At 51.2% G+C, this 20,387-nt stretch overlaps 1 protein-coding gene across 1 annotated transcript in view; it reads left to right on the top strand.

Moving 5' to 3' along the window:
• The window catches only part of LOC121275010 (calsyntenin-3-like), a gene marked incomplete at its 3' end in the record, with an annotated part of 81,757 nt that overhangs the window by 50,742 nt on the left and 10,628 nt on the right, over window positions 1-20,387 (top strand). The window contains exons 4-5 of the mRNA XM_041182402.1: window positions 3,144-3,352; window positions 4,091-4,240. Coding sequence (XP_041038336.1) covers window positions 3,144-3,352; window positions 4,091-4,240 — 359 coding nt within the window. The remainder of the gene's footprint in view (window positions 1-3,143; window positions 3,353-4,090; window positions 4,241-20,387) is intronic.

Raw genomic sequence — 20,387 nt, 5'->3', positions numbered from 1 at the left:
GCCAGACTTGGCCGTTTCTCTGGCAGGTCAGTGTCGGAGGTACCGCGATGCCTGGCATTCCGATGACCGGACTGAGGGCGCCAATCCATCGGTAGGAGCTCAGAGAAGTTTCGCCAGGCTAACACCCAGGGATGCGCATGCTGTCGTATGAGGGAAGGTTGGACAGGTTATGCCCGCATCCGCTGGGGTTAGGAAGAGCGAGAGGCGACTTGATCCAAACCTTTTGCGATCCTGGGTGGGGGGGGTGGTGGTGGGGAGGAGTTGGAAAGGATGTTTCCCCCTTGGGGGGTGAACGCCGAACGAGGGGCCTCCCATTTCAGACAGAGACGAGGAGAATTATTTCTCTCAGAGGGCCCCAGGTTTTGGGAAATCTCTCCCTCAAAAGGTGGTGGGAGCAGAGACTTTGAATGTTTTTGAGGCCGAGCGAGATAGATTCTCGGTTAAGGTTATCGGGAGGGGGGCTAAAAGGTTAGTGGGGGGGTGGGGGGGGGGTGCGAGGGATGTGGGGCTGACTGAACGGGAGAGCATCCTCGAGGGGCCGAGTAGCCTCGCCCTGATTCCTACGTCCGTATGCGATCCCGGAAGTGTTGCCCCCATGCGGACTACCCCTGCTCACCCTTCAGGAAGCCCCGGTAACAACCCCCCTCTCTGAGCGGTGAACCTTAAGCACAGCAAGAGGCCACTTGAACCAACTTGGAGGCGATCGTCACGTCTAAAATTGGAACTTCACCAGCCTTAAACAGCCAGACATTCATGAATTTTGAGACATCCATTCCTTTCTCACCCCCGCATAAACCCCCCTCACCTCCGGCCCGTCTCCGATAGCAGTCCAGCTCCCCCTCGATCCCCTCAACTGAACCTGCCTCCACCCCCACACACCTTCAGTCAGAGGGTCCCGGACTCGGACCACTCGCTGGGTGAGGAAGTTACCCCTCGTGTCTTCGTCACTTCGCTTCCCAATCCCCTTAGACCTGTGTCCCCCTCCCTCCCTCTCCCTCCTTAACCCTCCCCCTCCCTCCTTAACCCCACTCCCTCCTTAACCCTCCCCCTCCCTCCTTAACACTCCCCCTCCCTCCTTAACACTCCCCTCCCTCTCCCTCATTAATCCTCCCCCTCCCTCTCCCTCCTTAACCCCCCTCTCCCTCCTTAACACTCCCTCCCCTCCATCTCCCTCATTAACCCTCCCCCTCCTTAACTCTCCCTCCTTCCTCATCCCTCTCCCTCATTAACCCTCCCCCTCCCTCTCCCTCCTTCCCCATCCCTCTCCCTCCTTAACCCTCCCCTCCCCCTCCCTCCTTAACCCTCCCCCTCCCTCTCCCTCCTTAACCCTCCCCCTCCCTCTCCCTCCTTAACCCTCCCCCTCCCTCTCCCTCCTTAACCCTCCCCTTCCCTCTCCCTTCTTAACCCTCCTCCTCCCTCTCCCTCCTTTACCCTCCCCCTCCCTCTCCCTCCTTAACCCTCCCCCTCCCTCTCGCTCCTTAACCCTCCCTTTCCCTCCTTAACTCTCCCCCTCCCTCTCGCCCCTTAACCCTCCCTTGTCCCTCTTGCTCCTTCCCCCCTCCCTCTCTCTCCTTCCCCCCTCCCTCTCGCTCCTTCCCCCTCCCTCTCACTCCTTCCCCCTCCCACTCGCTCCTTACCCCCCTCCCTCTCACTCCTTCCCCCCTCCCTCTCACTCCTTCCCCTCCCCTTTCCTCTTGCTCCTCCCCCCAGTGGGCACAGTTTCTCCCGATCGACTCTGTCCCAGGCCCCTCTCGGTTTTGAACACCTCGATCGAATCCCCTCTCACCCTCCTCTTCCCCAAGGAGAACAGTCCCAACCTCCCCAACCGATCCACGGAACTGAAGTTCCTCACCCCTGGAACCATCCCTGTAGATCTTTTCCCCGCTCTCTCTCTCTCTCTCTCTCCAACGCCTTCACATACTTCCCAATGTGCAGAGACCAGAACAGGACCCAATACTCCAGATGAGTCCGAACTCGTGCCTTACACCAGCTCCACATAACCTGCTTGCTATTGCGCTCTACACCCCTATTAATAAAGCCCAGGATATTGTCTGCTTCATTAACCGCCCTCTCAACCTGTCCTGCCCCCTTTCAATGATTTACCCACATATACCCCCAGCTCCCTCTGCCCCCTGCGCCCCTATTAGTATTGTACCCTTTATGTTATATTGTCTCTCCTTGTTCAACATAAGAAATCACAGCAGAAGTAGACCATTTGGCCCCTCAAACCTGCCTCGCCCTTCAACAAGATCATGGCTGAGCTGCTCCAGGGCTCAATTCCTCTTTCGTGCCAGCTCCTCCTAGCCCTCAAGTCCCCGATATTTCCAAAATCTATCCTCCTCCCCTCCAAATACTTTCTAGCCTCCACATCTCTCTGGGGTAGAGAATTCCAGACCTTCGTTCCCCTTTGAGAGAAGAAAGGGTTGTATCTCAATTTTCAAATAAGATTCCGCCCCCCCCCCCGACTTATTCTGTAACTGTGCCCCCTAGTTCGAGGTTCCCCTATGGGAGGAAACAACTTCTCAACATCTACCCTGTCAAGCCCCATCAGAATCTCGTATGCTACCATACGATCGCCCCTCATTCTGCTAAACTCGAATGAATAAAGGCTTAACCTGTTCAGCCGATCTCGATAAGTCACCTACATCATCCCAGGAATCAACCGTGTGAATCTCTTTCGAGTTGCCTCCCATGCTTAAATACGAGGACCAAGAACTGTAAATACTACTTCGGCTGCAGAATCACCTTCACCCTGTACAGTTGTAACAGTTTAAAACTCCAACCCCCTTTAGCAACACAGGTCAAAATTCCGCTTGCCTTCTTAATGACTCACTGCACTGGCACACTAACCGTCTGGTGTATCGTGCGCAAGGACGCCCAGATCCCTCTGCGCTGCACTTTCTCCGTCGAAGCAACAGTCTGCCTTTCGATTCTCCCGACCAGAGCGCATGACCTCGCCCTACCCCCACCCCTCCCCTCCCCATTCAGTCGCCTCACACTTTTCTCCGCGTGAAACACCGTCTGCCTCACGCCTGTGCGCGCCCACCTGCCTCCCTCCCCTTCTACACTTCCTGTTGCCGGCGCTACCCCACCACCACCCAGATCCGATCGGCTAAAGCCCGGTTTTTGCTTGCTCCCCGCAGGGCGTTGGTCCGGGTGCGAGTGAACGATGTGAACGAGTTCGTGCCGGTGTTTGTGGAGCGGCGCTACCAGGTGTCGGTCAGTGAGGGAAAGCTGTACGAGCGGGTGCTGAAAGTGGAGGCAGTGGATGGTGACTGCTCCCCCCAGTACAGCCAGATCTGTTTCTATGAGATCCTGACGCCCGGCGTCCCCTTCACCATTGACAACGACGGTAGGCGAGGGAGGAGGAGGTGTGGAGGGGGAGGTGCACGCGGGGTTGAGGGAGGGGGGTAGGTAGGGAGGGCTCGTGCCCCTGAAGTGAAACGAGGCCAAGTCTTGAACCTCAAAAGGAGAGCGGGGAAAGCGGTGGGGGGATGGGGAGAGGGGGTTAAATATTTGAAAAGGGGGGTGGGGGGGTGGGGGATTGGGACCCCGACTTTAGTGGGGGAGGGGGTGTGGGGATGGTTGGGCTCCCAAGAGAATTGGGAGACAAGCCCTCACATACTCACACAAGCCCCAACGCTAGTTAGGGACAAACTAAAGGTAGGAACCAGGCAAACACTCCTCATTTGACAAAAACTCAATTTTATCCCAATAATCAGCCCAGGGAACCTGTTCCGAACCCCTCCAGGAGAAGTGTATCCCTCCTTGAGTAAGTAGAAACAAATCTCTGTGTAGTACTTCGGCTGCAGACTCGCCGAGACGCTGTGCATTTGGATCAAGGATTGCCAATGTCCATACTTCAGGACGCAGGCAATTGAAGTCCAATTCTCCGCTGCTCTCTCCAAACACCTGCTGCATCTGCGTACTAACAGGGCGTGAGACGTGCACTCAGACACTCAGGTCCCCCCGCACCGCACACCTCCCCAGCCAGCGGAAATCATCTCAAGGACAAAGTGCGATCCGAAAAGGGGAGGCTCAAATCCCGGCCTCCCTCCCTCACTCTCTCTCTGTGCCTCGCTCTGCGCAGGTAACATCAGGAACACCGAGAAACTGGATGTCAAAAAGCAGAGCCTCCACACGTTCACCGTCACCGCCTACGACTGTGGGAAGAAGCGAGCAGCCGAAGATGCCGAGGTGGAGGTGCTGGTGAAACCCACCTGTCGCCCGGCTTGGCAGGGTAAGGAGTGAAAAACTGGGCGCGAGGGAGGTGAGGGGGTAGAGGGAGCTTTACTCTGTATCTAACGCTGTGCTGTACCTGTCCTGGGAGTGTTTGATGGGGACGGTGTAGAGGGAGATTTACTCTGTATCTAACCCTGAGCTGTACCTGTCCTGGGAGTGTTTGATGGGGACGGTGTAGAAAGAGATTTACTCTGTATCTAACACCGTGCTGTACCTGTCCTGGGAGTGTTTGATGGGGACGGTGTAGAGGGAGATTTACTCTGTATCTAACCCCGTGCTGTACCTGTCCTGGGAGTGTTTGATGGGGGACGGTGTAGAGGGAGCTTTACTCTGTATCTAACCCTGTGCTGTACCTGTCCTGGGAGTGTTTGATGGGGACGGTGTAGAGGGAGCTTTACTCTGTAACTAACCCAGTGCTGTACCTATCCTGTGAGCTTTACTCTGTATCTAACCCTCTACTGTAACTATCCTGGGAGTGTTTGATGGGGACAGTTAAGAGGGAGATTTACTCTGTATCTAACCCCGTGCTGTACCTGTCCTGGGAGTGTTTGATGGGAAAGGTGTAGAGGGAGATTTACTCTGTAGCTAACCCCATGCTGTACCTGTCCTGGGAATGTTTGATGGGGACGGTGTAGAGGGAGATTTACTCTGTATCTAACCTCGTGCTGTACCTGTCCTGGGAGTGTTTGATGGGGACGGTGAAGAGAGCGCTTTACTCTATATCTAACCCCGTGCTGTACCTGTCCTGGGAGTGTTTGATGGGGACAGTGTAGAGGGAGATTTACTCTGTATCTAACCCCGTGCTGTACCTGTCCTGGGAGTGGTTGATGGGGACGGGGTAGAGGGAGTTTTACTCTGTATCTAACACCGTGCTGTACCTGTCCTGGGAGTGTTTGATGGGGACAGTGTAGAGGGAGATTTACTCTGTATCTAACCCAGTGCTGTACCTGTCCTGTGAGCTTTACTCTGTATCTAACCCTCTACTGTAACTATCCTGGGAGTGATTGATGGGGACAGTGTAGAGGGAGATTTACTCTGTATCTAACTCCGTGCTGTACCTGTCAAGGGAGTGTTTGATGGGGACAGTGTAGAGGGAGTTTACTCTGTATCTAACCCCGTGCTGTACCTGTCCTGGGAGTGTTGGATGGGGACGATGTAGAGGTAGATTTAATCTGTATCTGACCCCGTGCTGTACCTGTCCCTGGGAGTGTTTGATGGGGAAAGTTAAGAGGGAGATTTACTCTGTATCTAACCCCGAGCTGTACCTCTCCTGGGAGTGTTTGATGGGGACAGTGTAGAGGAAGCTTTACTCTGTATCTAACCCCGTGCTGTACCTGTCCTGGGAGTGTTTGATGGGGACAGTGTAGAGGGAGCTTTACTCTGTATCTAACCCCGTGCTGTACCTGTCCTGGGAGTGTTTGATGGGGACGGTGTAGAGGGAGATTTACTCTGTAGCTAACCCCATGCTGTACCTGTCCTGGGAATGTTTGATGGGGACGGTGTAGAGGGCGATTTACTCTGTATCTAACCCCGTGCTGTACCTGTCCTGGGAGTGTTTGATGGGGACGGTGGAGAGGGAGATTTACTCTGTATCTAACCCCGTGCTGTACCTGTCCTGGGAGTGTTTGATGGGGACGGTGTAGAGGTAGCTTTACTCTGTATCTAAACCCTAGCTGTACCTGTCCTGGGAGTGTTTGATGGGGACGGTGTAGAGGTAGCTTTACTCTGTATCTAAACCCGTGCTGTACCTGTCCTGGGAGTGTTTGATGGGGACGGTGTAGAGGGAGTTTTACTCTGTATCTATCCCAGTGCTGTACCTGTCCTGTGAGCTTTACTCTGTATCTAACCCCCTGCTGTACCTGTCCAGGGAGTGTTTGATGGGGACGGTGTAGAGGTAGCTTTACTCTGTATCTAAACCCGTGCTGTACCTGTCCTGGGAGTGTTTGATGGGGACGGTGTAGAGGGAGTTTTACTCTGTATCTATCCCAGTGCTGTACCTGTCCTGTGAGCTTTACTCTGTATCTAACGCTCTACTGTAAGTATCCTGGGAGTGTTTGATGGGGACAGTGTAGAGGGAGATTTACTCTGTATCTAACTCCGTGCTGTACCTGTCAAGGGAGTGTTTGATGGGGAAAGTGTAGAGGGAGTTTACTCTGTATCTAACCCCGTGCTGTACCTGTCCTGGGAGTGTTGGATGGGGACGATGTAGAGGTAGCTTTACTCTGTATCTGACCCCGAGCTGTACCTGTCACTGGGAGTGTTTGATGGGGACAGTTAAGAGGGAGATTTACTCTGGATCTAACCCCGTTCTATACCTCTCCTGGGAGTGTTTGATGGGAAAGGTGTAGAGGGAGATTTACTCTGTAGCTAACCCCGTGCTGTACCTGTCCTGGGAGTGTTTGATGGGGACGGTGTAGAGGGAGATTTACTCTGTACCTATGCCTGGCCTGTACCTGTCCTGGGAGTGTTTGCTGGGGACAGTGTAGAGGGAGATTTAATCTGTATCGAACTCCGTGCTTTACCTGTCCTGGGAGTGTTTGATTGGGACGGTGTAGAGGGAGCTTTGCTCTGTATCTATCCCCGTGCTGTACCTGTCCTGTGAGCTTTACTCTGTATCTAACCCCCTGCCGTACCTGTCCTGGGAGAGTTGATGGGGACGGTGTAGAGGTAGCTTTGCTCTGTATCTAAACCCGTGCTGTACCCGTCCTGGGAGTGTTTGATGGGGACGGTGTAGAGGGAGTTTTACTCTGTATCTATCCCAGTGCTGTACCTGTCCTGTGAGCTTTACTCTGTATCTAACCCTCTACTGTAAGTATCCTGGGAGTGTTTTATGGGGACAGTGTAGAGGGAAATTTACTCTGTATCTAATTTTGTGCTGTACCTGTCAAGGGAGTGTTTGATGGGGACAGTGTAGAGGGAGTTTACTCTGTATCTAACCCCGTGGTGTACCTGTCCTGGGAGTGTTGGATGGGGACGATGTAGAGGTAGCTTTACTCTGTATCTGACCCCGTGCTGTACCTGTCCCTGGGAGTGTTTGATGGGGACAGTTAAGAGGGAGATTTACTCTGTATCTAACCCCGTGCTGTACCTGTCCTGGGAGTGTTTGATGGGGACGGTGTAGAAAGAGATTTAATCTGTATCTAACCCCGTGCTGTACCTGTCCTGGGAGTGTTTGAAGGGGACGGTGTAGAGGGAGATTTACTCTGTATTTAACCCCGTGCTGTACCTGTCCTGGGAGTGTTTGAAGGGGACGGTGTAGAGGGAGCTTTACTCTGTATCTATCCCCGTGCTGTACCTGTCCTGGGAGTGATTAATGGGGACGGTGTACAGGGAGATTAATTATGTATCTAACCCCGTGCTGTACCTGTCCTGGGAGTGTTTGATGGGGACGTTGTAGAGGAAGCTTTACTCTGTATCTAACACCGTGCTGTACCTGTTTTGGGAGTGTTTGATGGGGACAGTGTAGATTGAGATTTACTCTATATCTAACCCCGTGCTGTACCTGTCCTGGGAGTGTTTGATGGGGACAGTGTAGAGGGAGATTTACTCTATATCTAACCCCGTGCTGTACCTGTCCTGGGAGTGTTTGATGGGGACAGTGTAGAGGGAGGTTTACTCTGTATCTAATCCCGTGCTGTACCTGTCCTGGGCGTGTTTGATGGGGACAGTGTAGAGGGAGATTTACTCTGTATCTAAACCTGTGCTGTATCTGTCCTGGGAGTGTTTGATGGGGACAGTGTGGAGGGAGATTTTTTCTGTATCTAACCCCGTGCTGTACCTGTCCTGGGAGTGTTTGATGGGGACGGAGTAGCGGGAGATTTACTTTGAATCTAACCCCGTGCTCTACCTGTCCTGGGAGTGTTTGATGGGGAAGTTGTAGAGTGAGCTTTACTCTGTATCTATCCCTCTAATGTACCTGTCCTGGGAGTGATTGATGGGGACGATGTAGAGGTAGTTTTATTCTGAATCTCACCCCATGCTATACCTGTCCTGGGAGTGTTTGATGGGGTTGGTGTAGAGGGAGCTTCACTCTGTATCTAACCTCGTGCTGTACCTGTCCTGAGAATGGTTGATGGGGACAGTGTAGAGTGAGCTTTACTCTGTATCTAACCCCGTGCTGTACCTGTCCTGGGAGTGTTTGATCGGGACGAGGTCGAGGGAGATTTATTCTGTATCTAACCCCTTGCTGTACCTGTCCTGTCAGATTTACGCCACATCTAACCCTGTGCTGTACCTGTCCTGGGAGTGTTTGATGGGGACAGTGTAGAGGGAGATTTACTCTGTATCTAACTCCGTGCTGTACCTGTCAAGGGAGTGTTTGATGGGGACAGTGTAGAGGGAGATTTACTTTGTATCTAACCCCGTGCTGTACCTGTCCTGGGAGTGTTTGATGGGGACAGTGTAGCTACAGATTTACTCTGTATCTAACCCCTTGCTGTACCTGTCCTGGGAGTGTTTGATGGGGACGTTGTAGAGGAAGCTTTACTCTGTATCTAACACCGTGCTGTACCTGTTTTGGGAGTGTTTGATGGGGACGGTATGGAGGGAGCTTTACTCGGTATCTGTGCCAGTGCTGCACCTGTCCTGTGAGATTTACTCTGAATCTAACCCTCTACTTTACCTATTCTGGGAGTTTTGGATGGGGACCATGTAGAGGGAGATTTACTCTGTATCTAACTCCGTGCTGTACCTGTCCTGGGAGTGTTTAGTGGGGACGGTGTAGAGGGAGATTTACTCTGTATCTAACCCCGTTCTGTACCTGTCCTGGGAGTGTTTGATGGGGACGGTGTAGAGGGAGATTTACTCTGTATCTAACCCCGTGCTATACCTGTCCTGGGAGTGTTTGATGGGGACGGTGTAGAGGGAGATTTACTCTGTATCTAACCCCGTGCTGTACCTGTCCTGTGAGTGTTTGATGGGGACGGTGTAGAGGTAGCTTTACTCTGTATCTAAACCCTAGCTGTACCTGTCCTGGGAGTGTTTGATGGGGACGGTGTAGAGGTAGCTTTACTCTGTATCTAAACCCGTGCTGTACCTGTCCTGGGAGTGTTTGATGGGGACGGTGTAGAGGGAGTTTTACTCTGTATCTATCCCAGTGCTGTACCTGTCCTGTGAGCTTTACTCTGTATCTAACCCCCTGCTGTACCTGTCCAGGGAGTGTTTGATGGGGACGGTGTAGAGGTAGCTTTACTCTGTATCTAAACCCGTGCTGTACCTGTCCTGGGAGTGTTTGATGGGGCAGGTGTAGAGGGAGTTTTACTCTGTATCTATCCCAGTGCTGTACCTGTCCTGTGAGCTTTACTCTGTATCTAACGCTCTACTGTAAGTATCCTGGGAGTGTTTGATGGGGACAGTGTAGAGGGAGATTTACTCTGTATCTAACTCCGTGCTGTACCTGTCAAGGGAGTGTTTGATGGGGAAAGTGTAGAGGGAGTTTACTCTGTATCTAACCCCGTGCTGTACCTGTCCTGGGAGTGTTGGATGGGGACGATGTAGAGGTAGCTTTACTCTGTATCTGACCCCGAGCTGTACCTGTCACTGGGAGTGTTTGATGGGGACAGTTAAGAGGGAGATTTACTCTGGATCTAACCCCGTTCTATACCTCTCCTGGGAGTGTTTGATGGGAAAGGTGTAGAGGGAGATTTACTCTGTAGCTAACCCCGTGCTGTACCTGTCCTGGGAGTGTTTGATGGGGACGGTGTAGAGGGAGATTTACTCTGTACCTATGCCTGGCCTGTACCTGTCCTGGGAGTGTTTGATGGGGACAGTGTAGAGGGAGATTTACTCTGTATCTAACCCCGTGCTGTACCTGTCCGGTTAGTGTTTGATGGGGACAGTGTAGAGCGAGCTTTTCTCTGTATCTAACCCCGTGCTGTACCTGTCCTGGGAGTGTTAGATGAGAAAGGCGTAGAGTGAGCTTTACTCTGTATCAATCCCAATGCTGTACCTGTCCTGTGAGGTTTACTCTGTATCTAACCCTCTACTTTAACTATCCTGGGAGTGTTTGCTGGGGACAGTGTAGAGGGAGATTTAATCTGTATCGAACTCCGTGCTTTACCTGTCCTGGGAGTGTTTGATGGGGACAGTGTAGAGGGAGCTTTACTCTGTATCTAACCCCGTGCTGTATCTGTCCTGGGAGTGTTTGATTTGGACGGTGTAGAGGGAGTTTACTCTGTATCTAACCCCGTGCTGTACCTGTCCTGGGAGTGTTTGATGGGGACAGTGTAGAGGGAGATTTACTCTGTATCTAACTCCGTGCTGTACCTGTCCTGGGAATGTTTGATGGGGACAGTGTAGAGGGCGATTTACTCTGTATCTAACCCCGTGCTATACCTGTCCTGGGAGGGTTTGATGGAGACGGTGTAGAGGGAGATTTACTCTGTATCTAACCCCGTGCTGTACCTGTCCTGGGAGTGTTTGATGGGGACGGTGTAGAGGGAGATTTACTCTGTATCTTACCCCGTGCTGTACCTGTCCTGGGAGTGTTTGATGGGGACGGTGCAGAGGGAGATTTACTCTGCATCTAACCCCGTGCTGTACCTGTCCTGGGAGTTTTTGTTTGGGACGGTGTAGAGGGAGCTTTACTCTGTATCTAACCCCGTGCTGTACCTGTCCTGGGAGTGTTTGATGGGGACAGTGTAGAGGGAGATTTACTCTGTATCTAACCCCGTGCTGTACCTGTCCTGGGAGTGTTTGATGGGGACGGTGTAGAGGGAGATTTACTCTGTATCTAACACCGTGTTGTACCTGTCCTGGGAGTGTTTGATGGGGACGGTGTAGAGGGAGCTTTACTCTGTATCTAACCCCGTGCTGTACCTGTCCTGGGAGTGTTTGATGGGGACGGTGTAGAGGGAGATTTACTCTGTATCTAAACCCGTGCTGTACCCGTCCTGGGAGTGTTTGATGGGGACGCTGTAGAGGGAGTTTTACTCTGTATCTATCCCAGTGCTGTACCTGTCCTGTGAGCTTTACTCTGTATCTAACCCTCTACTGTAAGTATCCTGGGAGTGTTTTATGGGGACAGTGTAGAGGGAAATTTACTCTGTATCTAATTTTGTGCTGTACCTGTCAAGGGAGTGTTTGATGGGGACAGTGTAGAGGGAGTTTACTCTGTATCTAACCCCGTGGTGTACCTGTCCTGGGAGTGTTGGATGGGGACGATGTAGAGGTAGCTTTACTCTGTATCTGACCCCGTGCTGTACCTGTCCCTAGGAGTGTTTGATGGGGACAGTTAAGAGGGAGATTTACTCTGTATCTAACCCCGTGCTGTACCTGTCCTGGGAGTGTTTGATGGGGACAGTGTAGAAAGAGATTTAATCTGTATCTAACCCCGTGCTGTACCTGTCCTGGGAGTGTTTGAAGGGGACGGTGTAGAGGGAGATTTACTCTGTATTTAACCCCGTGCTGTACCTGTCCTGGGAGTGTTTGAAGGGGACGGTGTAGAGGGAGCTTTACTCTGTATCTATCCCCGTGCTGTACCTGTCCTGGGAGTGTTTGATGGGGACGTTGTAGAGGAAGCTTTACTCTGTATCTAACACCGTGCTGTACCTGTTTTGGGAGTGTTTGATGGGGACAGTGTAGAGGGAGATTTACTCTATATCTAACCCCGTGCTGTACCTGTCCCTGGGAGTGTTTGATGGGGACAGTTAAGAGGGAGATTTACTCTGTATCTAACCCCGTGCTGTACCTGTCCTGGGAGTGTTTGATGGGGACAGTGTAGAAAGAGATTTAATCTGTATCTAACCCCGTGCTGTACCTGTCCTGGGAGTGTTTGAAGGGGACGGTGTAGAGGGAGATTTACTCTGTATTTAACCCCGTGCTGTACCTGTCCTGGGAGTGTTTGAAGGGGACGGTGTAGAGGGAGCTTTACTCTGTATCTATCCCCGTGCTGTACCTGTCCTGGGAGTGTTTGATGGGGATGTTGTAGAGGAAGCTTTACTCTGTATCTAACACCGTGCTGTACCCCTCCTGGGAGTGTTTGATGGGGATGTTGTAGAGGAAGCTTTACTCTGTATCTAACACCGTGCTGTACCCCTCCTGGGAGTGTTTGATGGAGACGGTGTAGAGGGAGGTTTACTCTGTATCTAATCCCGTGCTGTACCTGTCCTGGGCGTGTTTGATGGGGACAGTGTAGAGGGAGATTTACTCTGTATCTAAACCTGTGCTGTATCTGTCCTGGGAGTGTTTGATGGGGACAGTGTGGAGGGAGATTTTTTCTGTATCTAACCCCGTGCTGTACCTGTCCTGGGAGTGTTTGATGGGGACGGAGTAGCGGGAGATTTACTTTGAATCTAACCCCGTGCTCTACCTGTCCTGGGAGTGTTTGATGGGGAAGTTGTAGAGTGAGCTTTACTCTGTATCTATCCCTCTAATGTACCTGTCCTGGGAGTGATTGATGGGGACGATGTAGAGGTAGTTTTATTCTGAATCTCACCCCATGCTATACCTGTCCTGGGAGTGTTTGATGGGGTTGGTGTAGAGGGAGCTTCACTCTGTATCTAACCTCGTGCTGTACCTGTCCTGAGAATGGTTGATGGGGACAGTGTAGAGTGAGCTTTACTCTGTATCTAACCCCGTGCTGTACCTGTCCTGGGAGTGTTTGATCGGGACGAGGTCGAGGGAGATTTATTCTGTATCTAACCCCTTGCTGTACCTGTCCTGTCAGATTTACGCCACATCTAACCCTGTGCTGTACCTGTCCTGGGAGTGTTTGATGGGGACAGTGTAGAGGGAGATTTACTCTGTATCTAACTCCGTGCTGTACCTGTCAAGGGAGTGTTTGATGGGGACAGTGTAGCTACAGATTTACTCTGTATCTAACCCCGTGCTGTACCTGTCCTGGGAGTGTTTGATGGGGACGTTGTAGAGGAAGATTTACTCTGTATCTAACACCGTGCTGTACCTGTTTTGGGAGTGTTTGATGGGGACGGTATGGAGGGAGCTTTACTCGGTATCTGTGCCAGTGCTGCACCTGTCCTGTGAGATTTACTCTGAATCTAACCCTCTACTTTACCTATTCTGGGAGTTTTGGATGGGGACCATGTAGAGGGAGATTTACTCTGTATCTAACCCCGTTCTGTACCTGTCCTGGGAGTGTTTGATGGGGACGGTGTAGAGGGAGATTTACTCTGTATCTAACCCCGTGCTATACCTGTCCTGGGAGTGTTTGATGGGGACGGTGTAGAGGGAGATTTACTCTGTATCTAACCCCGTGCTGCACCTGTCCTGTGAGTGTTTGATGGGGACGGTGCAGAGGGAGATTTACTCTGTATCTAACCCTGTGCTGTACCTGTCCTGGGAGTGTTTGATGGGGACAACGTAGAGGGAGCTTTACTCTGTATCTAACCCCGTGCTGTACCTGTCCTGGGAGTGTTTGATGGGGACGGTGCAGAGGGATATTTACTCTGTATCTAACCCCGTGCTGTACCTGTCCTGGGAGTGTTTAGTGGGGACAGTGTAGAGGGAGATTTACTCTGTATCTAACCCCGTTCTGTACCTGTCCTTGGAGTGTTTGATGGGGACCGTGTAGAGGGAGATTTACTCTATATTTAATCCCGTGCTGTACCTGTCCTGGGAGTGTTTGATGGGGACAGTGAAGAGGGAGATTTACTTTGTATCTAACCCCGTGCTGTACCTTTCCTGGGAGTGTTTGACGGGGACGGTGTTGAGGGAGCTTTACTCTGTATCTATCCCAGGGCTGTACCTGTCCTGGGAATGTTTGATGGGGACAGTGTAGAGGGAGATTTACTCTGTATCTAACTCCGTGCTGTACCTGCCCTGGGAGTGTTTGATGGGGACGGTGTAGAGGGAGATTTACTCTATATCTAACCCCGTGCTGTACCTGTCTTGGGAGTGTTTGATGGAGACAGTGTAGAGGGAGATTTACTCTGTATCTAACCCCGTGCTGTACCTGTCCTGGGAGTGTTTGATGGGGACAGTGTAGTGGGAGATTTACTCTGTATCTAACCCCGTGCTGTACCTGTCTTGGGAGTGTTTGATGGAGACAGTGTAGAGGGAGATTTACTCTGTATCTAATCCCGTGCTGTACCTGTCCTGGGCGTGTTTGACGGGGACAGTGTAGAGGGAGATTTACTCTGTATCTAAACCTGTGCTGTATCTGTCCTGGGAGTGTTTGATGGGGACAGTGTGGAGGGAGATTTTTTCTGTATCTAACCCCGTGCTGTACCTGTCCTGGGAGTGTTTGATGGGGACGGTGTAGAGGGAGATTTACTCTGTATCTAACCCCGTGCTGTACCTGTCCTGGGAGTGTTTGACGGGGACAGTGTAGAGGGAGATTTACTCTGTATCTAAACCTGTGCTGTACCTGTCCTGGGAGTGTTTGATGGGGACGGAGTAGCGGGAGATTTACTTTGAATCTAACCCCGTGCTGTACCTGTCCTGGGAGTGTTTGATGGGGTTGGTGTAGAGGGAGCTTTACTCTGTATCTAACCCCGTGCTGTACCTGTCCTGGGAGTGTTTGATCGGGACGAGGTCGAGGGAGATTTATTCTGTATCTAACCCCGTGCTGTACCTGTCCTGTCAGATTTACGCCACATCTAACCCTGTGCTGTACCTGTCCTGGGAGTGTTTGATGGGGACAGTGTAGAGGGAGATTTACTCTGTATCTAACTCCGTGCTGTACCTGTCAAGGGAGTGTTTGATGGGGACAGTGTAGCTACAGATTTACTCTGTATCTAACCCCTTGCTGTACCTGTCCCTGGGAGTGTTTGATGGGGACAGTGTAGAGGGAGATTTACTCTGTATCTAACCCCGTGCTGTACCTGTCCTGAGATTGTTTGAGGGGGACAGTGTAGAGGGAGATTAACTCTGTATCTAACTCCGTGCTCTACCTGTCAAGGGAGTGTTTGATGGGGACATTGTAGAGGGAGTTTACTCTGTATTTAACCCCGTGGTGTACCTGTCCTGGGAGTTTTGGATGGGTACGATGTAGAGGTAGCTTTACTCTGTATCTAACCCCGTGCTGTACCTGTCCTGGGAGTGTTTAGTGGGGAGAGTGTAGAGGGAGATTTACTCTGTATCTAACCCCGTGCTGTACCTGTCCCTGGGAGTGTTTGATGGGGACAGTTAAGAGGGAGATTTACTCTGCATCTAACCCCGTGCTGTACCTGTCCTGGGAGTGTTTAGTGGGGAGAGTGTAGAGGGAGATTTACTCTGTATCTAACCCCGTTCTGTACCTGTCCTGGGAGTGTTTGATGAGGATGGTGTAGAGGGAGATTTACTCTGTATCTAACCCCGTGCTGTAACTGTCCTGGGAAAGTTTGATGGGGACGGTGTATAGGGAGCTTTACTCTGTATCTAACCCCGTGCTGTACCTGTCCTGGGATTGTTTGATGGGGACGGTGTAGAGGGAGATTTACTCTGTATCTATCCACGTGCTGTACCTGTCCTGTGAGCTTGACTCTGCATCTAACTCCGTGCTGTACCTGTCCTGGGTGTGTTTGATGGGGACAGTGTAGAGTGAGCTTTACTCTGTATCTAACCCCGTGCTGTACCTGTCCTGGGAGTGTTGTATGGGGACAGTGTAGAGGGAGATTTACTCTGTATCTAACTCCGTGCTCTACCTGTCAAGGGAGTGTTTGCTGGGGACAGTGTAGAGGGAGTTTACTCTGTATTTAACCCCGTGGTGTACCTGTCCTGGGAGTGTTGGATGGGGACGATGTTGAGGTAGCTTTACTCTGTATCTAACCCCGTGCTGTACCTGTCCCTGGGAGTGTTTGATGGGGACAGTTAAGAGGGAGATTTACTCTGTATCTAACCCCGTGCTGTACCTGTCCTGGGAGTGTTTAGTGGGGACAGTGTAGAGGGAGATTTACTCTGTATCTAACCCCGTGCTGTACCTGTCCTTGGAGTGTTTGATGGGGACAATGAAGAGGTTGCTTTACTCTGCATCTAACCCCGTGCTGTACCTGTCCCTGGGAGTGTTTAATGGGGACGGTGTAGAGGGAGATTTACTCTGTATCTAACCCCGTGCTGTACCTGTCCTGGGAGTGTTTGATGGGGACGGTTTAGAAGGAGCTTTTCTCTGTATCTATCCCAGTGCTGTTCCTTTCCTGTGAGATTTACTCTGTATCTAACCCTCTACTTTACCTATCCTGGGAGTTTTGGATGGGGACAATGTAGAGGGAGATTTACTCTGTATCTAACCCCGTGCTGTACCTGTCCTGGGAGTGTTTGATGGGGACATTGAAGAGGGAGATTTACTCTGTATCTAACCCCGTGCTGTACCTGTCCTGGGAGTGTTTGATGGGGACAGTGTAGAGAGAGATATACTCTGTATCTAAACCCGTGCTGTACCTGTCCTGGGAGTGTTTGATGGGGACAGTGTAGAGGGAGATTTACTCTATATCTAACCCCGTGCTGTACCTGTCCTGGGAGTGTTTGATGGGGACAGTGTAGAGGGAGGTTTACTCTGTATCTAATCCCGTGCTGTACCTGTCCTGGGCGTGTTTGATGGGGACAGTGTAGAGGGAGATTTACTCTGTATCTAAACCTGTGCTGTATCTGTCCTGGGAGTGTTTGATGGGGACAGTGTGGAGGGAGATTTTTTCTGTATCTAACCCCGTGCTGTACCTGTCCTGGGAGTGTTTGATGGGGACGGAGTAGCGGGAGATTTACTTTGAATCTAACCCCGTGCTCTACCTGTCCTGGGAGTGTTTGATGGGGAAGTTGTAGAGTGAGCTTTACTCTGTATCTATCCCTCTAATGTACCTGTCCTGGGAGTGATTGATGGGGACGATGTAGAGGTAGTTTTATTCTGAATCTCACCCCATGCTATACCTGTCCTGGGAGTGTTTGATGGGGTTGGTGTAGAGGGAGCTTCACTCTGTATCTAACCTCGTGCTGTACCTGTCCTGAGAATGGTTGATGGGGACAGTGTAGAGTGAGCTTTACTCTGTATCTAACCCCGTGCTGTACCTGTCCTGGGAGTGTTTGATCGGGACGAGGTCGAGGGAGATTTATTCTGTATCTAACCCCTTGCTGTACCTGTCCTGTCAGATTTACGCCACATCTAACCCTGTGCTGTACCTGTCCTGGGAGTGTTTGATGGGGACAGTGTAGAGGGAGATTTACTCTGTATCTAACTCCGTGCTGTACCTGTCAAGGGAGTGTTTGATGGGGACAGTGTAGCTACAGATTTACTCTGTATCTAACCCCGTGCTGTACCTGTCCTGGGAGTGTTTGATGGGGACGTTGTAGAGGAAGCTTTACTCTGTATCTAACACCGTGCTGTACCTGTTTTGGGAGTGTTTGATGGGGACGGTATGGAGGGAGCTTTACTCGGTATCTGTGCCAGTGCTGCACCTGTCCTGTGAGATTTACTCTGAATCTAACCCTCTACTTTACCTATTCTGGGAGTTTTGGATGGGGACCATGTAGAGGGAGATTTACTCTGTATCTAACCCCGTTCTGTACCTGTCCTGGGAGTGTTTGATGGGGACGGTGTAGAGGGAGATTTACTCTGTATCTAACCCCGTGCTATACCTGTCCTGGGAGTGTTTGATGGGGACGGTGTAGAGGGAGATTTACTCTGTATCTAACCCCGTGCTGTACCTGTCCTGTGAGTGTTTGATGGGGACGGTGCAGAGGGAGATTTACTCTGTATCTAACCCTGTGCTGTACCTGTCCTGGGAGTGTTTGATGGGGACAACGTAGAGGGAGCTTTACTCTGTATCTAACCCCGTGCTGTACCTGTCCTGGGAGTGTTTGATGGGGACGGTGCAGAGGGATATTTACTCTGTATCTAACCCCGTGCTGTACCTGTCCTGGGAGTGTTTAGTGGGGACAGTGTAGAGGGAGATTTACTCTGTATCTAACCCCGTTCTGTACCTGTCCTTGGAGTGTTTGATGGGGACCGTGTAGAGGGAGATTTACTCTATATTTAATCCCGTGCTGTACCTGTCCTGGGAGTGTTTGATGGGGACAGTGAAGAGGGAGATTTACTTTGTATCTAACCCCGTGCTGTACCTTTCCTGGGAGTGTTTGACGGGGACGGTGTTGAGGGAGCTTTACTCTGTATCTATCCCAGGGCTGTACCTGTCCTGGGAATGTTTGATGGGGACAGTGTAGAGGGAGATTTACTCTGTATCTAACTCCGTGCTGTACCTGCCCTGGGAGTGTTTGATGGGGACGGTGTAGAGGGAGATTTACTCTATATCTAACCCCGTGCTGTACCTGTCTTGGGAGTGTTTGATGGAGACAGTGTAGAGGGAGATTTACTCTGTATCTAAACCTGTGCTGTATCTGTCCTGGGAGTGTTTGATGGGGACAGTGTGGAGGGAGATTTTTTCTGTATCTAACCCCGTGCTGTACCTGTCCTGGGAGTGTTTGATGGGGACGGTGTAGAGGGAGATTTACTCTGTATCTAACCCCGTGCTGTACCTGTCCTGGGAGTGTTTGACGGGGACAGTGTAGAGGGAGATTTACTCTGTATCTAAACCTGTGCTGTACCTGTCCTGGGAGTGTTTGATGGGGACGGAGTAGCGGGAGATTTACTTTGAATCTAACCCCGTGCTGTACCTGTCCTGGGAGTGTTTGATGGGGTTGGTGTAGAGGGAGCTTCACTCTGTATCTAACCTCGTGCTGTACCTGTCCTGAGAATGGTTGATGGGGACAGTGTAGAGTGAGCTTTACTCTGTATCTAACCCCGTGCTGTACCTGTCCTGGGAGTGTTTGATCGGGACGAGGTCGAGGGAGATTTATTCTGTATCTAACCCCGTGCTGTACCTGTCCTGTCAGATTTACGCCACATCTAACCCTGTGCTGTACCTGTCCTGGGAGTGTTTGATGGGGACAGTGTAGAGGGAGATTTACTCTGTATCTAACTCCGTGCTGTACCTGTCAAGGGAGTGTTTGATGGGGACAGTGTAGCTACAGATTTACTCTGTATCTAACCCCTTGCTGTACCTGTCCCTGGGAGTGTTTGATGGGGACAGTGTAGAGGGAGATTTACTCTGTATCTAACCCCGTGCTGTACCTGTCCTGAGATTGTTTGAGGGGGACAGTGTAGAGGGAGATTAACTCTGTATCTAACTCCGTGCTCTACCTGTCAAGGGAGTGTTTGATGGGGACATTGTAGAGGGAGTTTACTCTGTATTTAACCCCGTGGTGTACCTGTCCTGGGAGTTTTGGATGGGTACGATGTAGAGGTAGCTTTACTCTGTATCTAACCCCGTGCTGTACCTGTCCTGGGAGTGTTTAGTGGGGAGAGTGTAGAGGGAGATTTACTCTGTATCTAACCCCGTGCTGTACCTGTCCCTGGGAGTGTTTGATGGGGACAGTTAAGAGGGAGATTTACTCTGCATCTAACCCCGTGCTGTACCTGTCCTGGGAGTGTTTAGTGGGGAGAGTGTAGAGGGAGATTTACTCTGTATCTAACCCCGTTCTGTACCTGTCCTGGGAGTGTTTGATGAGGATGGTGTAGAGGGAGATTTACTCTGTATCTAACCCCGTGCTGTAACTGTCCTGGGAAAGTTTGATGGGGACGGTGTATAGGGAGCTTTACTCTGTATCTAACCCCGTGCTGTACCTGTCCTGGGATTGTTTGATGGGGACGGTGTAGAGGGAGATTTACTCTGTATCTATCCACGTGCTGTACCTGTCCTGTGAGCTTGACTCTGCATCTAACTCCGTGCTGTACCTGTCCTGGGTGTGTTTGATGGGGACAGTGTAGAGTGAGCTTTACTCTGTATCTAACCCCGTGCTGTACCTGTCCTGGGAGTGTTGTATGGGGACAGTGTAGAGGGAGATTTACTCTGTATCTAACTCCGTGCTCTACCTGTCAAGGGAGTGTTTGCTGGGGACAGTGTAGAGGGAGTTTACTCTGTATTTAACCCCGTGGTGTACCTGTCCTGGGAGTGTTGGATGGGGACGATGTTGAGGTAGCTTTACTCTGTATCTAACCCCGTGCTGTACCTGTCCCTGGGAGTGTTTGATGGGGACAGTTAAGAGGGAGATTTACTCTGTATCTAACCCCGTGCTGTACCTGTCCTGGGAGTGTTTAGTGGGGACAGTGTAGAGGGAGATTTACTCTGTATCTAACCCCGTGCTGTACCTGTCCTTGGAGTGTTTGATGGGGACAATGAAGAGGTTGCTTTACTCTGTATCTAACCCCGTGCTGTACCTGT

This window comes from Carcharodon carcharias (genome assembly GCF_017639515.1).
Source record: "Carcharodon carcharias isolate sCarCar2 chromosome 40 unlocalized genomic scaffold, sCarCar2.pri SUPER_40_unloc_1, whole genome shotgun sequence".
NCBI lineage: Eukaryota > Metazoa > Chordata > Chondrichthyes > Lamniformes > Lamnidae > Carcharodon > Carcharodon carcharias.
Note: the sequence above shows the minus strand (reverse complement) of the source record. Positions and strands in the feature narration are given on the sequence as shown.